At 40.3% G+C, this 23,041-nt stretch overlaps 1 protein-coding gene across 1 annotated transcript in view; it reads left to right on the top strand.

Annotated features, from left to right (window-relative positions):
* Nucleotides 1-23,041, top strand: part of LOC134357419 (dynein axonemal heavy chain 6-like) — a 495,424-nt gene that overhangs the window by 101,008 nt on the left and 371,375 nt on the right. The window contains exons 14-20 of the mRNA XM_063068992.1: nucleotides 201-388; nucleotides 9,440-9,685; nucleotides 11,178-11,299; nucleotides 12,069-12,240; nucleotides 13,034-13,138; nucleotides 15,750-15,868; nucleotides 22,553-22,627. Coding sequence (XP_062925062.1) covers nucleotides 201-388; nucleotides 9,440-9,685; nucleotides 11,178-11,299; nucleotides 12,069-12,240; nucleotides 13,034-13,138; nucleotides 15,750-15,868; nucleotides 22,553-22,627 — 1,027 coding nt within the window. The remainder of the gene's footprint in view (nucleotides 1-200; nucleotides 389-9,439; nucleotides 9,686-11,177; nucleotides 11,300-12,068; nucleotides 12,241-13,033; nucleotides 13,139-15,749; nucleotides 15,869-22,552; nucleotides 22,628-23,041) is intronic.

Genomic DNA, 23,041 nt, shown 5'->3' with positions numbered 1-23,041 from the left:
TCCACTGTGGAAGGCTTATTATCTTTATATTATCCTATATAATTATAAAATGGTATACTGATCACAATCCTATGCTGCTAGGTTATTGGCAAACTTTTGCTCTGTTGTTAATGCTGCCAGAAGCAGACTGTTGCACAGTAGTGTATCATCGTGTTATTGTTGGATTCCCTTTCACTGCTAACATTTTCTTTCTCCTTTAGGATTGCCACCAAATGATAGCGTTCCTCTTTTGAAGCAGGCAGTGTTTGACTTTAAAGAGATGTTGCCAATCATTATGGCCCTGAGGAATCCTTGGCTGGAATCCCAGCACTGGGACACCATTGAGTATACAGTTGGGCGCTCAATCAAGGATAAACACCTCACGCTGGAAAATTTCATGAAGCTCAGGGTAAGACTTGTCACAGAAGGGTTGACAGATTACAGTAGGCCCAGCAATGGTGAGCATCTCTGAACTTGTGGATGCTTGCTGGATTCTGAGCCAATGTTCTCACTGCCCTTCCCCTTCTAGAAGGTATACACAACTGACAGAGACACAGTCTTCTCATTGCTTCTTAATGGAGTTTTTGAATTTAATACCCTCCAGCAACTTGCGCTGCAGACATTTTAGGAGCCCTCTCATTCCACATTGATAATGACTAAAGCTTCTTTTCTAGTGCGAGGTTGCTGACACCTGTTGTGTCCCCTACCTGGTCCTAGATGATGGTTTGTTTCCATGTATGTTAAAGAATAGTAAATTTTTAAGTTTTCAAAGATGGTGGGCATGACTGCCATGGCTGTTAAAGATTGAGCATCCCTAGTTGCCAATGAACTGAGTAGCTTAGAACTGACCCATTGGCTCATCATATCTGTGCTGACCATGTTGCCAAATTAAACTAAACCTATATTCCTGTACTTGAATTAGAGAATCGCATTCAGTTTCAGAGAATCTGAATCAGCTATTCAATAGAGTCAGAGTTATACAGTATGCAAACAGACTCTTCAACTAAGCACTTCTATGCTGTTCAGATGTTGATCTAAGCTAGTCCAATTTGTCTGTGTGTAGCTTGTATCTCTCTAAGCCTTTACAATTCAATTGTAATGATACCCAGCTCCACAATTTCTTTTGGCAGCTTGTTTCATATACCCACCACTCTGTGTTGAAAGGTTGTTCCTCAGATCTTGTTAAGTTTTTCACCTCTCACCTTAAATTATGCCTTTTAGTTTTAGACTGCCCTACTCTGGGATAAAACTGTGACTATCAACCTTATTTACTCTCTTCAGATTTTATATATCTCTATAAAGTTACCTCTCAACCTCCTATGCTCAAGCCTCCTATGCTATCAAGCCTTTCTGTATAACCCAAGCCCTACAGTCCCAGCTCCATCTTTGTGAATCTTTTCTGCACCATTTCCAGCTTAATGACACATTTTCTGTGGCTGGGTGACAAGAGTTGCAGACAGTACTCCAAAGTGTGAGCTCAACAACAACTAGTAGTCACAAAATAATGCCACAACTCCTGTACTCAGTGTTCTGACTGATGAAGGCAAACATGCCTAACACCTCTGTTGTATATTTAATATTTCAATAATATTTGAGGAAAATATTGTAAATATCTTGCTCGATTAAGCATTCTTTATCATTTGCATAATTCTTTATGGGTTATATGTAAAAGTATGTGAATGGCAAATGTCATCATGCCACTACGTATAGGTTCATGCCTCACAAAAAGTGAAAACAAAATGAAAAGTAGACACATTATTCCTGGCTTTGTGTTTTGATTTCAATTGGTTTTGTGTTTTTGGACTTGCAAAACATAACAGTGGTGATAAATAAATTTTAAATGAACCTGAGATGACTATCTAACTGTTGAAGTGCAGTGAGACATTTGAGTTAAAAGGAAGTGTAGTGAGATGTTTGAGTTAAAGAAAAGCACAGCACGTGGCTTCGTTAGAAAGAGAGAGAGATGGTTGAGTTAAACTTAAAAAAGGCAGAAAATAGGCAAAATTCAAGGGTTCATTAGTGAGTACCAGATGATGATAATAATAATAATAAACAAACACAGAAATGGCTAGCTATATCAGAAAGATAGATGCATTTGATTGCACAAAGGTTAACTGGTTGATGTATACTGAATGGATTGAGCAGCTTTTGATGCAAGTGAAATAGCCAATGCAAAGTGAGAAGCGGTTCTGATGAGTGTAATAGGTGGAAAAGCACTTAGTTTGCTTAGAAGTTCAGCTGCTCCAATGAAACCAGCCAAAATGAGCTTTGCTGATATCTTGAAAGTAGTGCAGGAACATTTATAACCGAAACCACTGTTGACTGCAGAAAGCTTTAGATTTCATAAGTGAAATTAAAAGGAACAGGAGTTCATTTCATCTTACGTGGCTGAATTGAAGAAATTATCCGAGCATTGTCAGTTCAGTGATGGGCATAATGATGCACTAAGAGATCATTTAGTTCATGGAATCTTATAAGAAAACATTCAAAAACATTTAAAAGAGCAGTTGAAATAATTGTATCAATGGAAACAGCAGTCAGAGATGCGACTGAGTTGCAGTCAGGAATGAAAGTGAGCTTGAACATAATTGCAACATCTAAACAGAAATCTATCTGTGTTACCATTATAGCAGGGGCTCACAAACACCAGACCAATGCAAGTTTAAAGGCAAAACTTGCAGAAAATGCAACAAAATAGGACCTTACAAAGAGCATGTTGGGCAGACAAAAATAAATGGACGCACAAAGAAAAGAAGAAATAAAAAGTTGAGTTGAGTTTCAAAAATAATGTTAATCTGCATGCTGTTGATGAAAAATCTGATAATGATAGGAGTGACACAGGACTCAGTAGTACTTGAGACTTACAATGTGAAAATTCAAGCAATATGCCAAATATGTATCGGGTAGATTAATTGGTCATTGTGAATTGTCCCATGATTAGGTTAGGGTTAATTGGGTTTGTTGGGGGTTGTTGGAGCAGAGTGGTTCTGCTAAATAAATAATTAGATACTGAACTGAAGCCTGCAGAACTTGCACTGGAGAAAATTTAATACCTGTGGGAATGAAATTCGTAACAGTGAAATACTACAACCAACAAGCCACACTGGGCTTGTACGTGGTAAAAACAAGAGGGGCAGCATTGTGAGGATGTGATTGGCTGAGACAGAGTATATACATGTCTCCACATACAATCCTGAGATTCTTTTTCTGTGGGCATACTTAGCAAATCTTTAGAACAGTAACTGTAAACTGTAAATAAACTATGCAAATGCAGATATATGAAAATAGCAATAAATAACAAGCAAGAAATGACAACATTCATCAATATAAATGAGTCCTAAATAAGTGTAGCTGTTTCCCTTTTGTTTGAGATCATGATGGTTGAGGGACAGTAACTGTTTTTGAACCTGGTGGTGCAGGTCCCGAGGCACCTGGCCCTGCTACTTGATAGCAACAGTGAGAAAAGAACATGGACTGTGTGGTGAGGATCTTTGATGATGAATGCTGCTTTTCTACGGCAACCTTTCATGTAGATGTGCTCAATAGTTGGGAGGGTTTTACCAGTGACGTACTGGGCCGAATCCACTAACTTCTGTAGGATTTTCCACTCAAAGGCATTGGTGTTCCCATACCAGACCATAATGCAGCCAGTCAGCACTCTTTCCACAATACATCTATAAAAGTTTGCCAAGGTTTTCGATGACATGCTGAACCTCTGCAGACTCCTGAGGAAATTGAGGTGCTATTGTGCTTGCTTTGCAATAATATTTATATGATGGATCCAGGATAGGCCCTCTGAGCTAGTGACACCCAGGAATTTAAAGTTACTGAGTCTCTACACCTCTGACTCTCTGAGTTCTGGCTCATAGCCCTCTGGTTTCCCTCTCCTGAAGTCCACAATCAACTCCTTGGTCTTATTGATATTGAGTGAGAAGTTGTTGTTATTACACCACTCAGCCAAGTTTTCAATCTCCCTCCTGTATTCTGATTCATCATCCCCTTTGAAAACAGCCCACAATGGTGCTGGCGTCAGCAAACTTTTATATGTTGTGGGAACTGTACTTAGCCACACAGTATAAAACTATAACTTGATTGGAGATCCATCCACCATTTGTATGTCACATCCTCTACAACAGAGTCAACTGAAAGCTAATTAAGAAAGATCCTCAGGAATGCCACAGCAATGTTCAAGGATAGCATAGGGAAACTCAAAGATATCAAGGGTGTTAAGTGAAAATGCCAAAACCAGGTTTTACAAATCCTGTCTGGTTCCTTATACTATCCAGGATAAAGTAGCTAGTGAGCTAGATTGCATGAAGGCTGAAGCAATTCTTTCCAAGGTTGGGTGGAGCCCATGGGCAAAGCCAGTGTTCCCAGTAGTCAAGAAGGATGGGTCTGTCAGGATTTGTAGTAATTTTAAAGACACAATCAATCTAGTACTGAAAGTAGATTAGTATTCTCTGCCTAGGATAAAGGATATCTTTGCAAATTTTCTGGTGGGAAATACTTCAGCAAAGTGGGCTTAGCTGAGGTCTACCTACAGATGGAGATGGAAGAAGTGTCCAAAGTGTTTCTCACCAGAAACATTCACAGAGGTCTTTGTTACAATAATAAGTTTATGTCTGATGTCGCATCTGCACTTGCTGTCTGGCAGAAAGCTATGGGCCAAGTGCTACAAGACTACCTTGGCACTCAATATTATCTTGATAATATTATTCTTACTGGTCAGGATAACAAAGAACATCTCCAAAATTTCAAAGCAGTGTTAAAAAGATTAGAAGGGCTCAGAGCATGATGCAACAAGTGCGAACTCTTTAAACAAAGGATCTACTATGGCCACACCATTGATACAAAAGGAGAAAATTCAAACAGTAGTGGATGCCCAAGGGAAAAGGATGTGTCACAGTTGTGGCAACACACATAAAAGATGCTGGTGAACACAGCAGGCCAGGCAGCATCTCTAGGAAGAGTCCTTTTTAGGATTTGTCAATTACCATAACAGGTTCCTGCCAAACCTGGCTACTGTGTTCCACTCCTTGAACGGCAGACCGAAAGAAATGACAATGGACAAAGCCATGTGAGGTGGCTTTCAAGAAGGCACAGGAAGTGGTGAGATCAGACACTGTACTCACACATGATCCACATCATCTAGTGAAGCTTGCCTGTGACCCTTGCCTTATGGTATAGGTGCAAACATGTCACATGTTATGAGTAATGGAAGTGAATGCCCTATAGCCTTTGCATCACATTTTCAATCCATTGAAGGGTGTTCGACTAACAGCAGCAGAATGAATGAAGGGATCAGCTCTGTTTCTTGGAGGACACAATGGCAAATCAGAAACGACCCCACACTGTGTCAGGTCTACATGGCAACCCAAAATGACTGGAATATGCAGCAAAAATCCCATTTTACCAGTGCCAGGATGAACTTGACCTTGATGGGAATGCCTTATGTGGGGGTTGAGAGTTGTTGTACCATCCAAGCTGAGAGTTTAAGGTGTTGGAGGAGCTACATGCCAGTTACCAAGATGTGGTTAAAATGAAAGTGTTGGTTTGAAGCAACACACACAAAATGCTGGTGGGACACAGTGGGCCAGGCAGCACCTATAGGAAGAGGTGCAATTGACGTTTCGGGTCTCGGCCCAAAACGTCGACTGTACCTCTTCGCTTGAATTTCCAGCATCTGCAGATTTCCTTGTGTTTGTGTTGGTTTGAAGCTTTGTCTGGTGGCCTGGGATAGATCAACAGATGAGCAGCTTGCCATGCACAGTTCAGGATGCCAAAATGCCCATAGGATGCCAAGAGCAACATCTCTCCGTCCTTGGGAATGGCCTGCATTGCCTTGGCAGAGGAGTCACGTGGATTTTGCTTGACCATTCATGGGCATAAATTTCTTGGTTGTAGTGGATGCAACTGAAAGTGACCAGAAGTGTTCACAATAGCCTCCACTACAGCCTTGCAACACTGTTGATATGTTGAAAAACCTCTTCTCAAACACTGATGTTCAAGAACACTTAGTCAGTGACAATGAACCAGTTTGTTGCAGAATAGTTTCAATCATTCTTGTAAATAAATGGAATGATACATATTATACCTGCACCATACCACCCAGCTACAAATGGCTTGGTGGAAAGATTTGTCCAGAATCTAAAGGATGTGAGTAATGTTCGAACACGCCACAATGACATTGAATCAGAAATTCAACAATTCTTCCTTTCATGTCGCAATGCAGTACACTCCACAACCAACAAGTCATCAGCTATGCTGTTACTGGGTCATCACCTGCATTCATTTTTAGATCTCCTCAAATCCAATCTCAGAAGGAGTGTGCAGGACAAACAGCTGAGACAAATTGAGGGATCCTCAAACCAGGGGGTTCAATGTTTCACTCCTGGCCAAGCAGTTCTGGTGAGGGACTACAGAGGTGATCACAAGTGGATGTTGGAAATAGAACATAGAACATAGAATAGTACAGCATAGTACAGGCCCTTCGGCCCACAATGTTGTGTCCACTCTTAAACCCTACCTCCCATATAACCCCCACCTTAAATTCCTCCGTATACCTGTCTAGTAGTCTCTTAAATTTCACTAGTGTATCTGCCTCCTCTACTGACTCAGGCAGTGCATTCCACACACCAACCACCCTCTGAGTAAAAAACCTTCCTCTAATATCCCGCTTGAACTTCCCTCCCCTTACCTTAAAGCCATGACCTCTTGTACTGAGCAGTGATGCACTGGGGAAGAGGTATTGGCTGTCCACTCTATCTATTCCTCTTAATATCTTGTATACCTCTTCCATGTCTCCTCTCATTATCCTTCTCTCCAAAGAGTGAAGCCCTAGCTCCCTAAATCTCTGAACCAGGCAGCATCCTGGTAAATCTCCTCTGTACCCTTTCCAATGCTTCTTCATCCTTCCCATAGTGAGGCGACCAGAACTGAACACAGTACTCCAAGTGTGGCCTAACCAGAGTTTTATAGAGCTGCATCATTACATCGTGACTCTTAAACTCTATCCCTTGACTTATGAAAGCTAACACCCCATAAGCTTTCTTAACTGCCCTATGTACCTGTGAGGCAACTTTCAGGGATCTGTGGACATGTACCCCCAGATCCCTCTGCTCCTCCACACTACCAAGTATCCTGCCATTTACTTTGTACTCTGCCTTGGAGTTTGTCCTTCCAAAGTGTACTACCTCACACTTCTGTGGGTTGAACTCCATCTGCCACTTCTCAGCCCACTTCTGCATCCTATCAATGTCTCTCTGCAGTCCTTGACAATCCTTTACACTATCCACAACACCACCAACCTTTGTGTCATGTGAAAACTTGACAACCCACCCTTCTACCCCCACATCCAGGTCATTAATAAAAATCACGAAAAGTAGAGGTCCCAGAACCAATCCTTGTGGGACACTACTAGTCACAACCCTCCAATCTGAATGTACTCCCTCCACCATGACCCTCTGCTTTCTGCAGGCAAGCCAATTCTGAATCCACCTGGCCAAACTTCCTTGGATCCCATGCCTTCTGACCTTCTGAATAAGCCTACTGTGTGGAACCATTGTCAAATGCCTTACTAAAATCCATGTAGATCACATCCACTGCACTACCCTCATCTATATGCCTGGTCACCTCAAAGAACTCTATCAGGCTTGTTAGACACAATCTGCCCTTCACAAAGCCATGCTGACTGTCCCTGATCAGACAATGATTCTCTAAATGCCCTTAAATCTTATCTCTAAGAATCTTTTCCAACAGCTTTCCTGCCACAGACGTAAGGCTCACTGGTCTATAATTACCTACTACACACACTTTCTCTCTCTCACACACACACACACACACACATATACATATATACACCTACAGAGAGAGAGAGAATATTGCTTGATTAAGCATTCTTTGTTGCTTACATGATTCATTAGAGGTTATATGTATTACATGTAAAAGCACGTGAATGCCATATGTCATGGCACTAAATATAAAAACAAAACCAAGAGTAGACCCATTACTCCTTGCTCTGTGTTTTTCTTTTAAGTTTACTATTTTGGTGTAACAAAACATATCAACCTTCTTCATCATCCTATGTACCTGTGTTGCCACTTTCAGAGAACTATGTACTCCAGATCTCTGTTCTCCAACACTCTGTAGAGCCCGACCTTTTACTGTAAGTTCTGCCTGTTTTAATTGACCAAAATGTAACACCTTGCACTTATCTGAATTAAATTCCAGCTGCCATTCCTTGGTTTCACTTTCCCAGTTCATATAGATGAAATTGCTAATATTCTAATATATATATTATCTCTCTCTCTCTCTCTCTCTCTCTCTCTCTCTCTCTCTCTCACACACACACACACGCACATACGCACATATGCATATATATATTGTGGACACAATGTCTCTCCTTGTACACCCACTTCGCTCTATTAATGTAAAGATAGCCTGCAGCGTGCTAAGTTGGTAATTAGTTTATTATTGTAAGGTGGGGGTTATATGGGAGGCAGGGTTTAAGGGTCGGCAAAACATTGTGGGCCGAAGGGCCTGTACTGTGCTGTACTATTCTATGTTCTATGTACTGAGGAACAGGGAAAAATGTTTTTTTGCATACTGTCCATGTAGATCATTTCATTACACAATGGCTTTATGTAATTAAAGGGAAAACAATAACAAAATGCAGAATAAAGTGTTACCATTACAGAGATTGTCTGCTCTCGTTGCACTATGAGGTGCAAGGTCATAACCTGGTAGATTGTGAGGTCAATAGTCAATCTAATCGTACTAGACTACCATTCAATAGTCTCGTAATAGCAATATAGAAGTTATCCTTGAGCCTAGCAGTATGAATTTTCAGCCTTTTCTATCTTCTACCGGATGGAAGGGAGGGATAAGAGAAAAATTGCTGGGTATGTGGAGTTTTGATGCTGTTAGCTGCTTTACTGAGGCCGTGGCTATTACAGACAGAGTCTATGGAGGAAAGATTGGTTTCTGTATTGTGCTCAGCTTTGTCCACAACTCCGTGGTTTCTTGGGGTTACCTTATGCATTTGCCATAGCAAGCTATGATGCATTCAAATAGGATGCTTTCTATGGTACATCAGTAAAAACTGGAGAGCATCAAAGAAGACACGGCAAATTTTAAAAAGAAGCCCTGAGGTGAAAATCTGTTAGCATTCATCTTTGAAGCAATATTAATGTTTTGAAAGTGGACATTTTATTCTATCTGAATCCAAAAGTAATACCTGACTCTAATCATTGGATGTGAACCAATGGACAAACAAGTGGAGAATATGCAAATGAGATTTCAAGCTGCTAAGTAGTTTTTTAAGTTGTGATGAAGTGCCTTAGCCTGAAATGTTGGCTGTTTATTATTCCCATTGTTCCTCCAGCATTTTATATGTGTTGCTCTGAATTTCCAGCACATACAGAATCTCTTGTGTTCATCACTTTTAAAAATATTTTTCCAGGTGTTCCAGCATAAGGATGTGATTGTTAATGCATCCAGCTTAGCTACCAATCAGGCAACGCTGAGAAGCATGCTGAAAGAAGTCATTATGCAGTGGAAACAAACCAGCTTCAAGCTGGTGAGTCACCAGCTCGAGACCTCCACTGTACTGATTATTGGGTCCACTGAAGAGGTTATTACTCAGCTGGAAGAGAGTCTAAACATCATCTCCACCATTAAGAGCTCCCGTTATATGGGACCATTTGAGGTACAGTGTTTGTTAGTTTGAATAGATATTGCCTATGTCTTTAGGCAAGAGGCCATCTGTTTTAAATGGAAATTTGTCATTCCCAGGAAATGCACATCACTGCTGCAGCCACAGACTGTGCTGTATATTGCATGAAGGAGGCAAGACTCTAGTGACAAAGCAGCCAGTTATACTCAGTTATGAAATAATGTGTTTGTCTTTTGAAGCCAAGATTTTTGCTACTCTGCTCCCAATCGTTCAGAAGGACATTTAGAGTAACACTGCTTCATGTGGTTTTAGAGTCATAGAGTAATACATCATGGAAACAGGTCCTTTGCCCCATCTCATCCTTGCCTACCAGGTCCTCATCTAAACTAGTGTCCACACTTGGTCCTGATCCCTCCAAACCTTCCTATCCATCTCTAAATCTTTCCTATCTATGGTCCCAGGGGAAAAGAGTTGGAAATGGCTTTGCGGTGCTATTTAGCTAATTAAATTCAATGAGTACCCAGTGGCTGATCCAACACTAGGCTCTGCCGGCCCAAGTGAGAAGTGAACGCACTGACCATATTCTGAAAACTGGAGCGAGCTGCACTACTACTTCTACTACTACGTCGACTCAGGCCTAGGGGGCCGGAGTCGGGCACGATGATGGACTCTCCACTTCTCCCTCTCCCTCATCAGTGTGTTCAGTTCATCTACATTAGCCGTGCTGCTGTCTTCTAGCAGCGTGTTGACCATAGTCTCGGGAGGGCGCCCAGGGTTCATCCTCCCATGCTTGGGCTCCCATATGATGACTAGGCTGGCAGGTAGCTCGGGGTGGCGTAGACAGTGCCCAGCGAGTAGACAGCAAGCTGCAGGTGGGTGTAAATTGCCATTGTCGTGTGTGGAGGAGCTCTCCTACCTCTCCTAGCAAAGAAATTTAAAAGAACAACTTGTCTTTCTTGGGCAGCTTATGCTGCAGCGAGCCTTGATCTGCATATTTAATATGTATATGCATATCAGAGCTTAATCTGCAAATTGAAAAGAGCCCTGTCTGGATGTGTTTAACTGATAGGAACATTGGCAAGATATCCTGTGCCCAATTTAAAATGTTTTGCTGCTCAGTGTTTGTCCAGTGATTCTGGTTAAAGTCACCCTTTATGTAACACTAATACATATAGCATGTAATCCACAGACTTGCACCTAATGGATGGGGGCATAGACAGCGCAGTATATTCACAAACAACATCTACATACATGCTTGAAAATTGCTTTTGGATTGAGATTTGCATGAATGCTTTTGATAGCCAAAATAGAAGGATTGGGAGGCATTCATTAACTGGCTATTGGTATCTTCCTATTTTTGCTTCTATGAGATAAGGGAAATGAGGGGTATAAACAATGGACAGAAACCCAGTGAGAAATGGGATGTATGGGCAAGTTTCTGGTGAAGCATTATGCATTTTGCATGTTCATTAACATAGTAACTCCAAGCTAGTATTTATTAAATGCAAACTTCCCCTGAATGCAGAATGAGGTGATTGACTGGGACCATAAACTGACCCAGATGGCACTTACGTTAGAAGAGTTGATGACCTGTCAGCGAAACTGGCTCTACCTCAAGCCCATCTTCCAAGCAGCTGACATCCAGAGGTAAGAATCATTCCACATCTGGCACATGCCTTAAACTTAGTTATTTCTGAAGTTAGTGAGGCATCATATCTGCTTCTTAAGATTCGCACAGTATTTAAGATTCCTTTGATTTCAATGGGATTGAGAGGTTACAAAAGCCTGAAGGCATGTACCAGCAGGCTTAAGGACAACATTTATCCCATGTTATAAGACTATGAACTGTCCCCTAGAGCAGGGGTCCCCAACCTTTTTTGCATCGCGGACCGGTTTAATATTGACGATATTCTTGCGGACCGGCCAAGGGGGGGGGGGGGGAAGCGGTGTTCAAGTTCAACAGTGTGTGACAGAGTATGAGGAAAGGTGCAGCTGACTCATATCGTTTTATATCGTCAAATCATATCGTTTCCTCGCGGCCCGGTAGCACATCATTGCGGCCCTGTGGTTGGGGACCACTGCCCTAGTAGGATAAAATGGACTCTTGCCCTCCCAATCTACCTTGCACTTTTCTGTCAGCATTGAGTTTCCTCTGTAATTGTAACACTTTATTTGGCATTTTGTTACTGCTTTTCCCTTGTACTACCTTATTGCACTGATGTGATAAAATGATCTGCAAAACATAGCTTTTCATGATACCATGGTACTTGTGACAATAATTTACCAATTTACAAATGGTCTACTTTTTTGCATAGCTTGAGGAGTCAATGAGTTTAAGTGACTTAAAATGGAGCTTAATCCATGCTGACCACTCAGCCATGTGTTTGACTGATTGCTGTATTATTTCATAACACAGGCAACTAGTAACAGAGACCAAACTCTTCGCCCAGATTGAAGTAACATGGAATGAGTTGGTGATGCGAGTTCAGAAAAACTCAAATATCTTGAAGATTACCAGTACAGCAGGGATCCTGGAGCTCCTGCAGGCCACCAATGCTAACCTGGAAAAATTACTGAAGTGTCTGGAGGTAAAGTATTCTGGAGGAAGAAAGAACTTGATCTCCTGCTTTTTGTCCCATGTTCTGTGCCCTTCTAATTGCTTATCACAGAATCTACGTGCAGAGCGAGAATCCAGACACATCATAGGAACACAAGTGTACAAAGTGGAAAAAAAATAGGGGCCGACTAGACCCTTCAATACTGGCCTGCTATTTAGAATGACTGATATGTACTGGCCTCAGTTTCACTTCTGTGCCAGTTCCTCAGATCCTTCAATGCTTTATACTTGCAAACATTTATCTATCTCCTTTAATGATGCAGCCTCCAGTACCCTTGAGACAGAGAATTCTAGAGATTCACCACCCTCTGAAAGGAGAAATTTCTATACATCTCAGTTTTAAATGACTGATTCCTTTTCTGGTAGCCATGACCCTCATGTTCGTGGCTCTCCCACCAATGTGATGAACTAATATATTTAATAGAGTTGGTTATAAAAATGGTAAGAATGGAAGGTCAGTTAAAACATTTATTACCATTTGATATTCCAATATTGGATGTGCTGATGGAAAGGCTGGTGGAGTTGATTCAATAGTAACATCCAAAAGAGAAGGGAAAAGATTTCCATAGGTAATGAAGAGATGAGAATAGGACACATTAGGCATTGCTGTCAGACAATGTGACAAAGGATCTCTTTCCATGGAACTATCAACAACCACGGGATTGTGCTGGGATCACTGTGGTGAATGTTGATGTTTGAGTAAATGAAGTGGAACTTGAGAACTAATTTGCAAACTAAGGCAATTTGCTCTTGTTGCTATGCAGGATTACTTAGAAGCTAAGCGGATTGCTTTCCCACGTTTCTACTTTCTCAGCAATAATGATCTGCTGGATATCTTGTCTCAGAGCAGAAATCTTGATGCCATACAGGTATGAAGCAAAAATCTGGAATCATAAGGTTGGTTTTAGAATGAAGGGTTTCAGCTGCAGAATTAGAAAGGAGAACTTGGGGTTCTGCTCCTTAAAGATGATTAAAAGGAGGGTTGATAGAAATGTACAAGATCATCAACTATTTAGTTTAGGTATGTGTCCCCAATAACAGAAAGTTCAACAGCTACAGAGTACATAGAACATAGAACACAGAACATACAACCACCACCACTTCCACCTCCACCACTGCCCTTAGGTTGTGTGTTCCAGACTCCAACCACTCTCTGCATGAACATTTTCCCACAAATCCCTTCTAAATCTTATTTTAGACCTATACTCTCAAGTTTTAGACACCATTGCTATGGGGAAAAGTTTACTATTGTCTCTGCTTTCTGTGTAACTCATAATTTTGTATATCTCAATTAGGGCTCTCTTCAGCCTTCTCCACTCTAAAGAAAACAGCCCTGGCTTATCCAATTTCTTATAATTGAAATACTCTGTCCCATCAATATCCTGGTCAATCTCTTCTGCACCTTCTTCAGAGCAACCATATTCTTCTTGTCATGTGGTGACCAGAGCTGCACACCATACTGCAGCTGTGGTGTACCCTATGTTCTGTAGAGTTGTACCTTAGATATATTGCAAGAGAAAAATCACCAGATCTTTGGTTGTTAGGGAAATAGAAAATCCTTTCATTAATGCACAATAGGTTAAATGGCCTCGTTCTATGTCCTATCTTACTAAATAGGAGATAACTGGTGCAGATAAGAACATCACATTCCCTGGTTTTGAAGAACATTTGCTGGTAGTTTATAGCAGTTCAGAAATGTTAAATTTCTTTTAATAAACTATGTTGGTGGAAATGATGTGAGGCCTATATTCTTTTTCTTTTCCAATCTTTTGATTAGTTTCATAATGATAAACATAATATAGTATGGATACAAAGTTATTGGGATTACATTGTTGTAATTAACATATTTAAATATAAACTCAGTTGACACACGGGTATTAAACCTCCCAATCATACAGAATACAAATATAATATACAAAAAAAACATGAAAAAGGGAAAAAATACCCCAAAAGTAAAACTAACCTAAACAATGCTAACCAACTAAACTAAAGAAAGAAAGACAGGAGCTGTTGTGAAACATCAAAAAAAAAGAACCATTAGTGTCGTTGACTCCGCTCCTCTCAACATATACTAAAAAGAAATAGAATAGGTTTCGAAAAGGTCAAATTACATCATATGGAAGTGTTGAATAAATGGCCTCCAAGTCTTTTCAAATTTAATAGAGGGATCATAAATAACACTTCTATTTTTTCTAAGTTTAAACACAACATAGTTTGAGAGAACCAGTGAAATGTGGTGGGTGGATTGATCTCTTTCCAATTCAGCAAAATGGAACTTCTAGCCATTAACGTAAAAAATGCAATCATCCGATGAGCTGAAGAGGTTAAATGACTTGGTTCTATCATTGGTAGCCCAAAAGTTGCAGTAGTAGGGTGAGGTTGTAAATCAATATTCAGAACAGTTGAAATAATATCAAAAATATCTTTCCAATATTTTTTCAAAAAAGGACATGACCAAAACATATGAGTTAAAGAAGCTATGTCAGAGTGACGTCTATCACATTCAGGATTTATATGAGAGTAATAATGAGCTAATTTATCCTTAGATATATGAGCCATATGCGCTAATTTAAACTGTATCAACCCATATTTAACACATATAGAGGATGAGTTAACTAATTGAAGAATTTTTTTCCTATTTTTCAATCGGTAAAGTAATCTTAAGTTTCCTTTCCCAATCAGTCTTAACTTTATTAGAAACGTCTGGACGTATTTTCATAATTATATTATAAATAGTTGCTATTACACCTTTCTGAAAAGGATTTAAATCTAAACTTTTTTCCAAAATATCTGTTGAATATAAATTCGGGAAGGTAGGAAGAACAGTATTTAAAAAATTTCTAATCTGTAAATACCAAAAAAAAGGGATCTAGGCAAGTTATATTTATTAGATAATTGTTCAAAGGACATGAAACAATTATCCAAAAATAGATCACAAAATCGTACTATACCTTTAGTTTTCCAAGCCAAATAGGCTTGATCCATGATAGAGGGTTGTAAGAAAAAATTAGATATAATAGGACTTGCTAGAATAAATTGATTCAACCCAAAAAATTTTCGAAATTGAAACCATATCTGTAAAGTATATTTTACTATTGGGTTATCCATTTGTTTATACAATTTAGAAAGAGTAAAGGCCTATATTCTTACATATTTCTTAATATAACAGATCAAAGTATCAAGAAAATATTTTAACATCATATTTAATATTTTATTTTTGTTATCTAGAATGTTTATCCTGAAAAGGCAGTGGAAATAGATTCAAAGGAACTTACTTTCTTTTTTAGAGAGAACGTTGAAGGCATAGGGAAAAGAACAATTGTGTAGAATTAACTGGGTGGCTTGACAAGGGTTGGCATTATCTCAATGGGTCAACTGGCCACTGGGAGCCAATGATGTCATTCGAAAGTACTCTGAGTTCCCAATTAGCAGCCTTCAAATGAACGGATTCTGATACTGATTTCTTTCCTCTTTCATTAGCCTTACTTGGCAAAATGCTTTGAAAATATCAGGTCTTTGGAAATCAGCAGTCAGTCTGCTAGACCTCCTGTTGTGTTAATGGTCAAGTCTGCAGAAAATGAAAATCTGCCCCTGCTAAGGTACTGTGCAGCCTAATTAATACAGTTACTACTCTTTGGTTGAGCTTGTTCCTTTTTGCATCTCATATTTCGTATTTTAGTTTACCTGGTCAGCAATTATATTTTCAAAGATGATTCCAGAAGTGCAATAGACATTCATCCCATTACTTGATCACATAGCCCATCATTTGAGGTTTATTGGCCAAATGTGAGCAAATGGGACTAGCTTGCTGTGCAGCACTATCAGCATGGACGAGTTGGACGAACAACCTGTTTCCATGCTCTATGACTGTGCTGGCTGTCTGATACTGATATTGACTAGAGCGTAAAGGAAATACATCAGTACAGCCTAGTTCATGCCTGGTGTAGGGAGAGGCAATGCCAGCCCATGAGCACACCGTGACATCTTATTCTATTGCAGTTTATAGGGGTTTGTTGTGTAAAAATTAGCTGTCAAATGCCACGGATTACAACAGTAACCAGACTTTGAGGGGTTCATCACCTATAATGAACTTCGAGGTATACAGAATTTCTGAAATCTGTTGCCATAAAAGGAAGAAATTTTCTTTCCTTTACAACAGTATATTTCATCGTTAATCTTTTACATTTCCAGTTTTCATTCCTCTGATTTTCAGGGATTTGAGTTGAATGTGAGGCTTCCTTTATATCTCAGCCCATTATGTTCTTCAGGGTTGTCACACATTTGATTTCTGACTTTGCACCTTGTTCCTCATCATCATGTTTTTCAAACTACTCATTTTTAGTATATGGCATTCTTATTTACCTACCTATTTCCTATTTACACTTGAGAGATCTGGATAGGATTGGTGTGGGGAGGTTGTTTCCATTGGCTGGAGAGTCTAAAATCTGAGGGCACCACCTCAGAATAAAGGAACATCCCCTTGAAGCAGAGGACTAGTCATTTCTTCAGCCAGAGGATGGTGGATTTGTGGAATTCTTTGCTATAGAGGACTGTGCAGTCCAAGCCATTGGGTGTATTTAAGGCAGAAATTTATAGGTTCTTGATTAGTAGAGGGCTAAGGGTAAGGGGAAAAGGTGGGATAATGCAGTTGAAAAACAATCAGCCATAATTGAATGGTGGAGCAGACTTGATGGTCCAAATTGTCTAATATTTCTTCCATATCATCTGGTCTTATAGAGAAGATTGTGGTGAGTCATTACCTTGAGATAAGGTACTCCTACAGTGTTGCAAGGAAAGGAATCCCAATAATTATGAAGGACTAGTGATACATTTACAAGTCTGGATGATATGGGACTTGGAAGGGAATCTGTGGGTAGTGGTGCTTCTATGCAGGTTCCCATGCAGAATCAAAATGGCTGGAGGCTACCTTTCGTGATGGAGCAGATCTAGGAGAAAAAACCTGAAGTATCATCTAACCTACACTTCTGCCTGAACATATTTGCAATTACAGTGGATTCCAGTTAATTGGGAGATATTGGGACCAGTACATTTTGGCCCAATTAAGTGGTGCCCCATTTACCCGAAGTTTCATAAAAATAGTTAAAAAGTTATTAAAAAAACAAACTACTGTTTAACTGAGTAACAAATTATGTATTTGAATGACATACAAAACAAATTAGAATACTATCAATACCACTACAGTACTATAAAACTGCTGCATTCTTTTGATTAATTGTAAGTGAATAAGATCTGCACAAACATCCTCGTGTAGATAATGAACTGTCTTTATACAATACTATTGATGATTGCATCATTCAAATCTTCATTTTAATTGTAACATTCAAGATTATTGCTGATTCCTTCACATCTTTCGTAGTTCCTAACTTGTTGAAGTAGCGAAGTTATTTCATTTTCTCTCCGACCGTCTATTTCTGGCATCTCCATGCCTGAATGCTTGAAACCACAGAGAGCAAATCAGTGTTAGATATCACTGAATTGTCTTACTTCTCACTATCAGTGACAAAAAAAAACTGTTTTTGAATACAAACACATTCAACTGACACAATTTAAAAACTCTTTGCTCTAAGCATGTTGTGGTGTCTAGCGGCCATGCAAGTGCACGCATCTTACGTGAGTTAGAAACTGTTTGGTAACAGTCTCCTGCCTCAATTAAGCGGCATAGTGTCATAGAACATAGATGATAGAACATAGACATCTACAGTATATTACGGATCCTTCGGCCCACAATGTTGTGCCGACCACGTAACCTACTCTAAGGATGGCCTAGAATTTCCCTACTGCATAGCCCTCTATTTTTCTAAGCTCCATGTACCTATCTAAGAGTCTCTTAAAAGACCCTATTGTATCCACCTCCACCATCATTGCCACCAGTGCATTCTACACACCCACCACTCTCTGTGTGGAAAAACTTACCCCTGATATCCTCTCAGTACCTACTTCCAAGCACCTTAAAGTTATGCCCCCTCGTGTTAACCATTTCAGCACTGAGAAAACAGCCTCTGGCTATCCATACAATCAATGCCTGTCATCATCTTATACACCTCTAACAAGTCACCTCTCATCCTCCGTCGCTCCAAGGAGAAAAGGCTAAGTTCACTCAACCTATTCTCATAAGATACATTCTCCAATCCAGGCAACATCCTTGTAAATCTCCTCTGCACACTTTCTATAGTATCCACATCCTTCCTGTAGTGAGGTGACCAGAACTGAACACAGTACTCCAAGTGGGGTCTAACCAAGGTCTCATATAACTGTAACATTACCTCATGGCTCTTGAACTCTATCCCACAGTTGATGAATGCCAACACACCATACACCTTCTTAACAATGCTGTCAACCTGCGCAGCAGCTGTGAGTGTCCTATGGAGATGGACCCCAAGATCTCTCTGATCCGCCACACTATCAAGAGTCTTATCATTAGTATTATATTCTACCTTCAAATTTGACCTTCCAGATGAACCACTTCACACTTATCTGAGTTGAACTCCATCTGCCACTTCTCAGCCCAGTTCTGCATCCTATTGATGTCCTGCTGTAACCTCTGACAACCCTTCAGACTATCCACAACTCCCCCAAGCTTTGTGTCATCGGCAAACTTACTAACCCATCCTTCTACTTCTTCATCCAGGTCACTTATAAAAATCATAAAGAGGAGGGGTCCCAGAACAGATCCCTGCGGAACACCACTGGTCACCGACATCCATGCAGAATAGGAACCATCTACAACCACCCTTTGCCTTCTGTGGGCAAGCAAATTCTGGATCCACAAAGCAAGTTCTCCTTGGATCCCATGCCTCCCTACTTTCTGAATGAGCCTTACATGGGGAACTTTATCAAATGCCTTGTTGAAATCCATATACTTTGCATCCACCGCTCTACCTTCATCAATGTGTCCCAAGTAAATGAAAGAAATCCCAGTTATTTTCTTGATTAGGTTTTTTTCTTTAAGAGCTGTGCTAAGTATGCAGCTGCCCTGATTAACCAATGGTCCAATTAACCGGAATCCACTGTATTTTAGCCTTGTCTTTATCATTCAAAGTTCAAAGGTTCAAGAGTTCATTTATTATCAAAGTATGTATCCATATACAACTCTGAAATTTGTTTCTCCAGATGGCCACAAAACACAAAAAGAACATGAAAGTTATTCCGAGAAAAATATCAAACCCACCCCCCGCATTAAAAAGAATGGCATGCCAATCATCAACCCCAAATGCCCTTCCCCTGCACAAATAGGACGAGACCATCGACCTCCAAACCCCTCTGCCACCGTACAAAATGGAACAAGAACATCAACCCCTAAACTCCCTCCCCTTGCACAACAAAGTGGAAATAAATGTGGGGGGGGGGGGGAACACGGAATATAAAAAGCATAAGTCTGAGAAAGTCCACAGTCCATAAACATAATAGTCCAATCCATAATGCAGAACCACGGTAACATCTTCCTCTGGCAATGAAGAAAGTGATGAGGCCTCACCACACAAGTGTAGATGCCTACCTGTCTGCCACAGCAAACCACACAGCGATAGGCCACTCACAGACTTCCTCTTGGCAGCATTTAAAAGGAAGGTAGTCAGCGCTGAACTCTCGCTTACCTTCCACATTCGCTTGATGTCTCCATCTTCCTCAATGCTTTAATCGGTGATAAATGGACGCTTTAATTGACAAAATGGAGTGAAACATTGGCTTGTGGCCCGTCCCAAAGTTTTCTTGTTTTGAGGCCAATTGAGTATGCACTTGCTTCCTGAAATCTTCTTGAAGACAGCGAAGTGCTGGATATCTCAAATGATCTCCAGTGTAAATTGCAGGCTCTACAAGTCCCAGAACCACATTTAAGGTGAAATACTAATGTGAAAGAAGTTAAATAGACACTTTCATGTGCAATCTGTGAGATGTTGACCGAAGGAGTGTTGCATGCTGGCGCCATCTTGACCGGAAGTCAACCACTCTGTCCACTCTATCACCCCTCAGACAGTGTTTTCCATATTGCAGCCACCCATATTGTGCAAAAAAAAACAACCTAAAATCCCTTCTAAATTTTTACTCGTTACCCTAAACCTATGCCCACTAGTGTTAGATGTCTCTGCTATCTACTCCATCTACACCCCTCATACTTCTATGTACATCAATTAGGTTCCCCTTTAGACTTTTCCACACCAAAGAAAACAAATCCAGCCTATCTAGCTTCCCCTCCTAACTGTGGAAGACTCTGCCTTAGGCAACATTCTTGTGAATCTTATCTGCACCCTCTCCAGTTCAATTACACCCTTCCTATACACACATTACTACAGCTGTGGCCTAACAAATGTTTATTACATTGCCCCACAATCGCCTTAATCTTGTATTCTATGCCCTGGAAAATGAGGGCCAACATTCTATACCAACTTACCCACTGGTGTTACTACCTTTAGGGATCTTTGGACATGCTCCAATGTCTCTCTGTTCTGCTGTACTCCCACCGTTCATAGCACATGTCTAACCCTTAAGTGCATTACCTCACATTGATCAGGTTCAATTCCATATGCAACTGTTCTACCCACATTCACCAAATGATCAACTTCATCCTGTAAGCTACGACAATCCTCCTCATCATCAACTGCACCACCTATTTTTGTGATATCTCCAGAGTTCACTACTGGGGAGGATGTACAGGTGCCTGAAGACCCACACTCAATAATTTAAGAACAGAGTATTCCCATCCATCATCAAGTATCTGAATTGTCCATGAACCTATGAACACTACCTTGTTCCTTTTTTTTGTACTATTTATCTATTTTATAATTTGTAGTGATTTTATGGCTTTTCACTGTACCGTTGCTGCAAAACAATAAATTTCAGTGATAATAAACTTGATTTTGATTCTGAATGTTGCTAATCACGCCTCTTACTTTCATATTGAAATAGATAATATTCAAACATGAGTGTATATTTGTGGTCATCAGCTGTTATAGCCCACCCACTTCAAGGTTCAAAGATGCACTTCTGCGCACCATTGTTGCATGGTTATTTGAGTTACTGTTGCCTTCCTGTCAGCTTGAACCAGTCTGGCTATTCTCCTCTGACCTCTCTCATAACAACGCATTTCTTGCACCATACTCTGTAAACTCTAGAGGCTATTGTGCATGAAAATCTCAGGAGATCAGCAGTTTCTGAGATTTAACCACTCCATCTGGCACCAACAATCATTCCATAGTCAAAGACACTTAGTTCACTCTGATATTCGGTCTGACCTTCAACTGAATCTCTTAATCATGTCTGCATGCTGTTATGCTTTGAGTTGCTGCCACATGTTTGGCTGATCAGACTTTTGATTAATGAGCAGGTGTATAGGTTATCCTAATAAAGTGTCCACTGCATGTATATAACAAAAGCAAGTACATTACTGGTCTTGGAACTTTATTATCTACTTTAATTACAGATTTTCAACATCTGCATGTGTTTTGCTTTTAAATTGAGGAATTGGTGTTCATGGTGCTGTTTCCTCCTGTCAGCTGTTGAATCGTCTAACAGGATATGGTGAATCTGACCTACTGGCCATAACATTGTTCTTGTCTGTCTGTTGCCTTATGTTTTTGCTGTTTAACTTTCACTAAGTTGGGTACCTGTAGGCGTAGGCTCCCAGCACATTTCTGCACACCTTCATGGTACTGGAGTGGATTCCTATAGATGGAAGGACATGCAGCTCACAGGCTAGTTGGCAGGTAGTTTCCTCTTGAGGTGTGGATACTCTGATGTCTTTTTATGCCCCTCACTCTTTTGGATCTAAAGCCATAACCTAATAAGAAAAATATTTCAGAACCCAAATATTATCAATAACTTCAGTAAATTGCTCCTTTTCCTAGCTAACCAGATAAATTGTATTCATGTGTGAGTTTTCTTTCTTGTTGCTTTTGCTAGCATTTGATTGTGTGAACCTGATGCAGTTAAATTTCATTTTTATCCTGTATTGGTGGTTATTTTTAACAAACTTTGTCAATGTGAAGTTTCCTATGCAGTTGCTGAGAAGTCAGAACTGAAAATCAAAGTGCAGTTTATTGTTATCTGCATAAGTGCATGTACGTAGAAAGACTTATTTGCAGCAGCATCACAGAAGCAGCATTCACAAGGAAAACATAAATTAAATTATACACAGATTTTATAAGAAAACAGAATTATAACAAAAAACAAAGTGCAGTTAAGTACAAAGTGATCAAAGTGGCTGCAACTGAATCTGCGGCAGGTTGGATCATGGCGATTCTGACAACTCTTAAAATTATCTTTTGCAGGAATGTTCGGATACGGGGACCTATTGAAAGCTGGCTGGGTAACATGGAAAGTGCAATGTTCGAAGCTGTGAGAAAGTAAGTGGTCCTGGCATTCAATTCAGGCTACCCACACAAAGTGCTGGAGGAACTCAGCAGGCCAGGCAGCATCTGTGGAAAAGAGTAAACAGCTTGTGCTTCAGGCCAAGACCCTTCATCAGGATTGGAAAGGAAGGGGGAAGGAGTCAGCCTATGAAGGTGGGGGGAGGGGAGGAAGAGGTACAGGTGCTAGGTGATAGGTGAAACTGGGAGGGGGAGGGAGTAAAGTAAAGAGCTGGGAAGTTGATTGGTGAAAGAAATAAAGGATTGAAGAAGTGGGAACCTGATAAGTCAATGGAAGAAAGGGAAGGGGGTGGAGCACCAGAGGGAGGTATTGGGCAGGTAAGGAAATAAGATTAGAGAGGAAAACTGGAATGGGGAATGGTGAGGGGGGTGGTGGAATTTAGCAGAAAT

This window comes from Mobula hypostoma, chromosome 2, assembly GCF_963921235.1.
Source record: "Mobula hypostoma chromosome 2, sMobHyp1.1, whole genome shotgun sequence".
Taxonomy (NCBI): domain Eukaryota; kingdom Metazoa; phylum Chordata; class Chondrichthyes; order Myliobatiformes; family Myliobatidae; genus Mobula; species Mobula hypostoma.
This window is presented reverse-complemented; position numbering and strand designations above follow the sequence as displayed.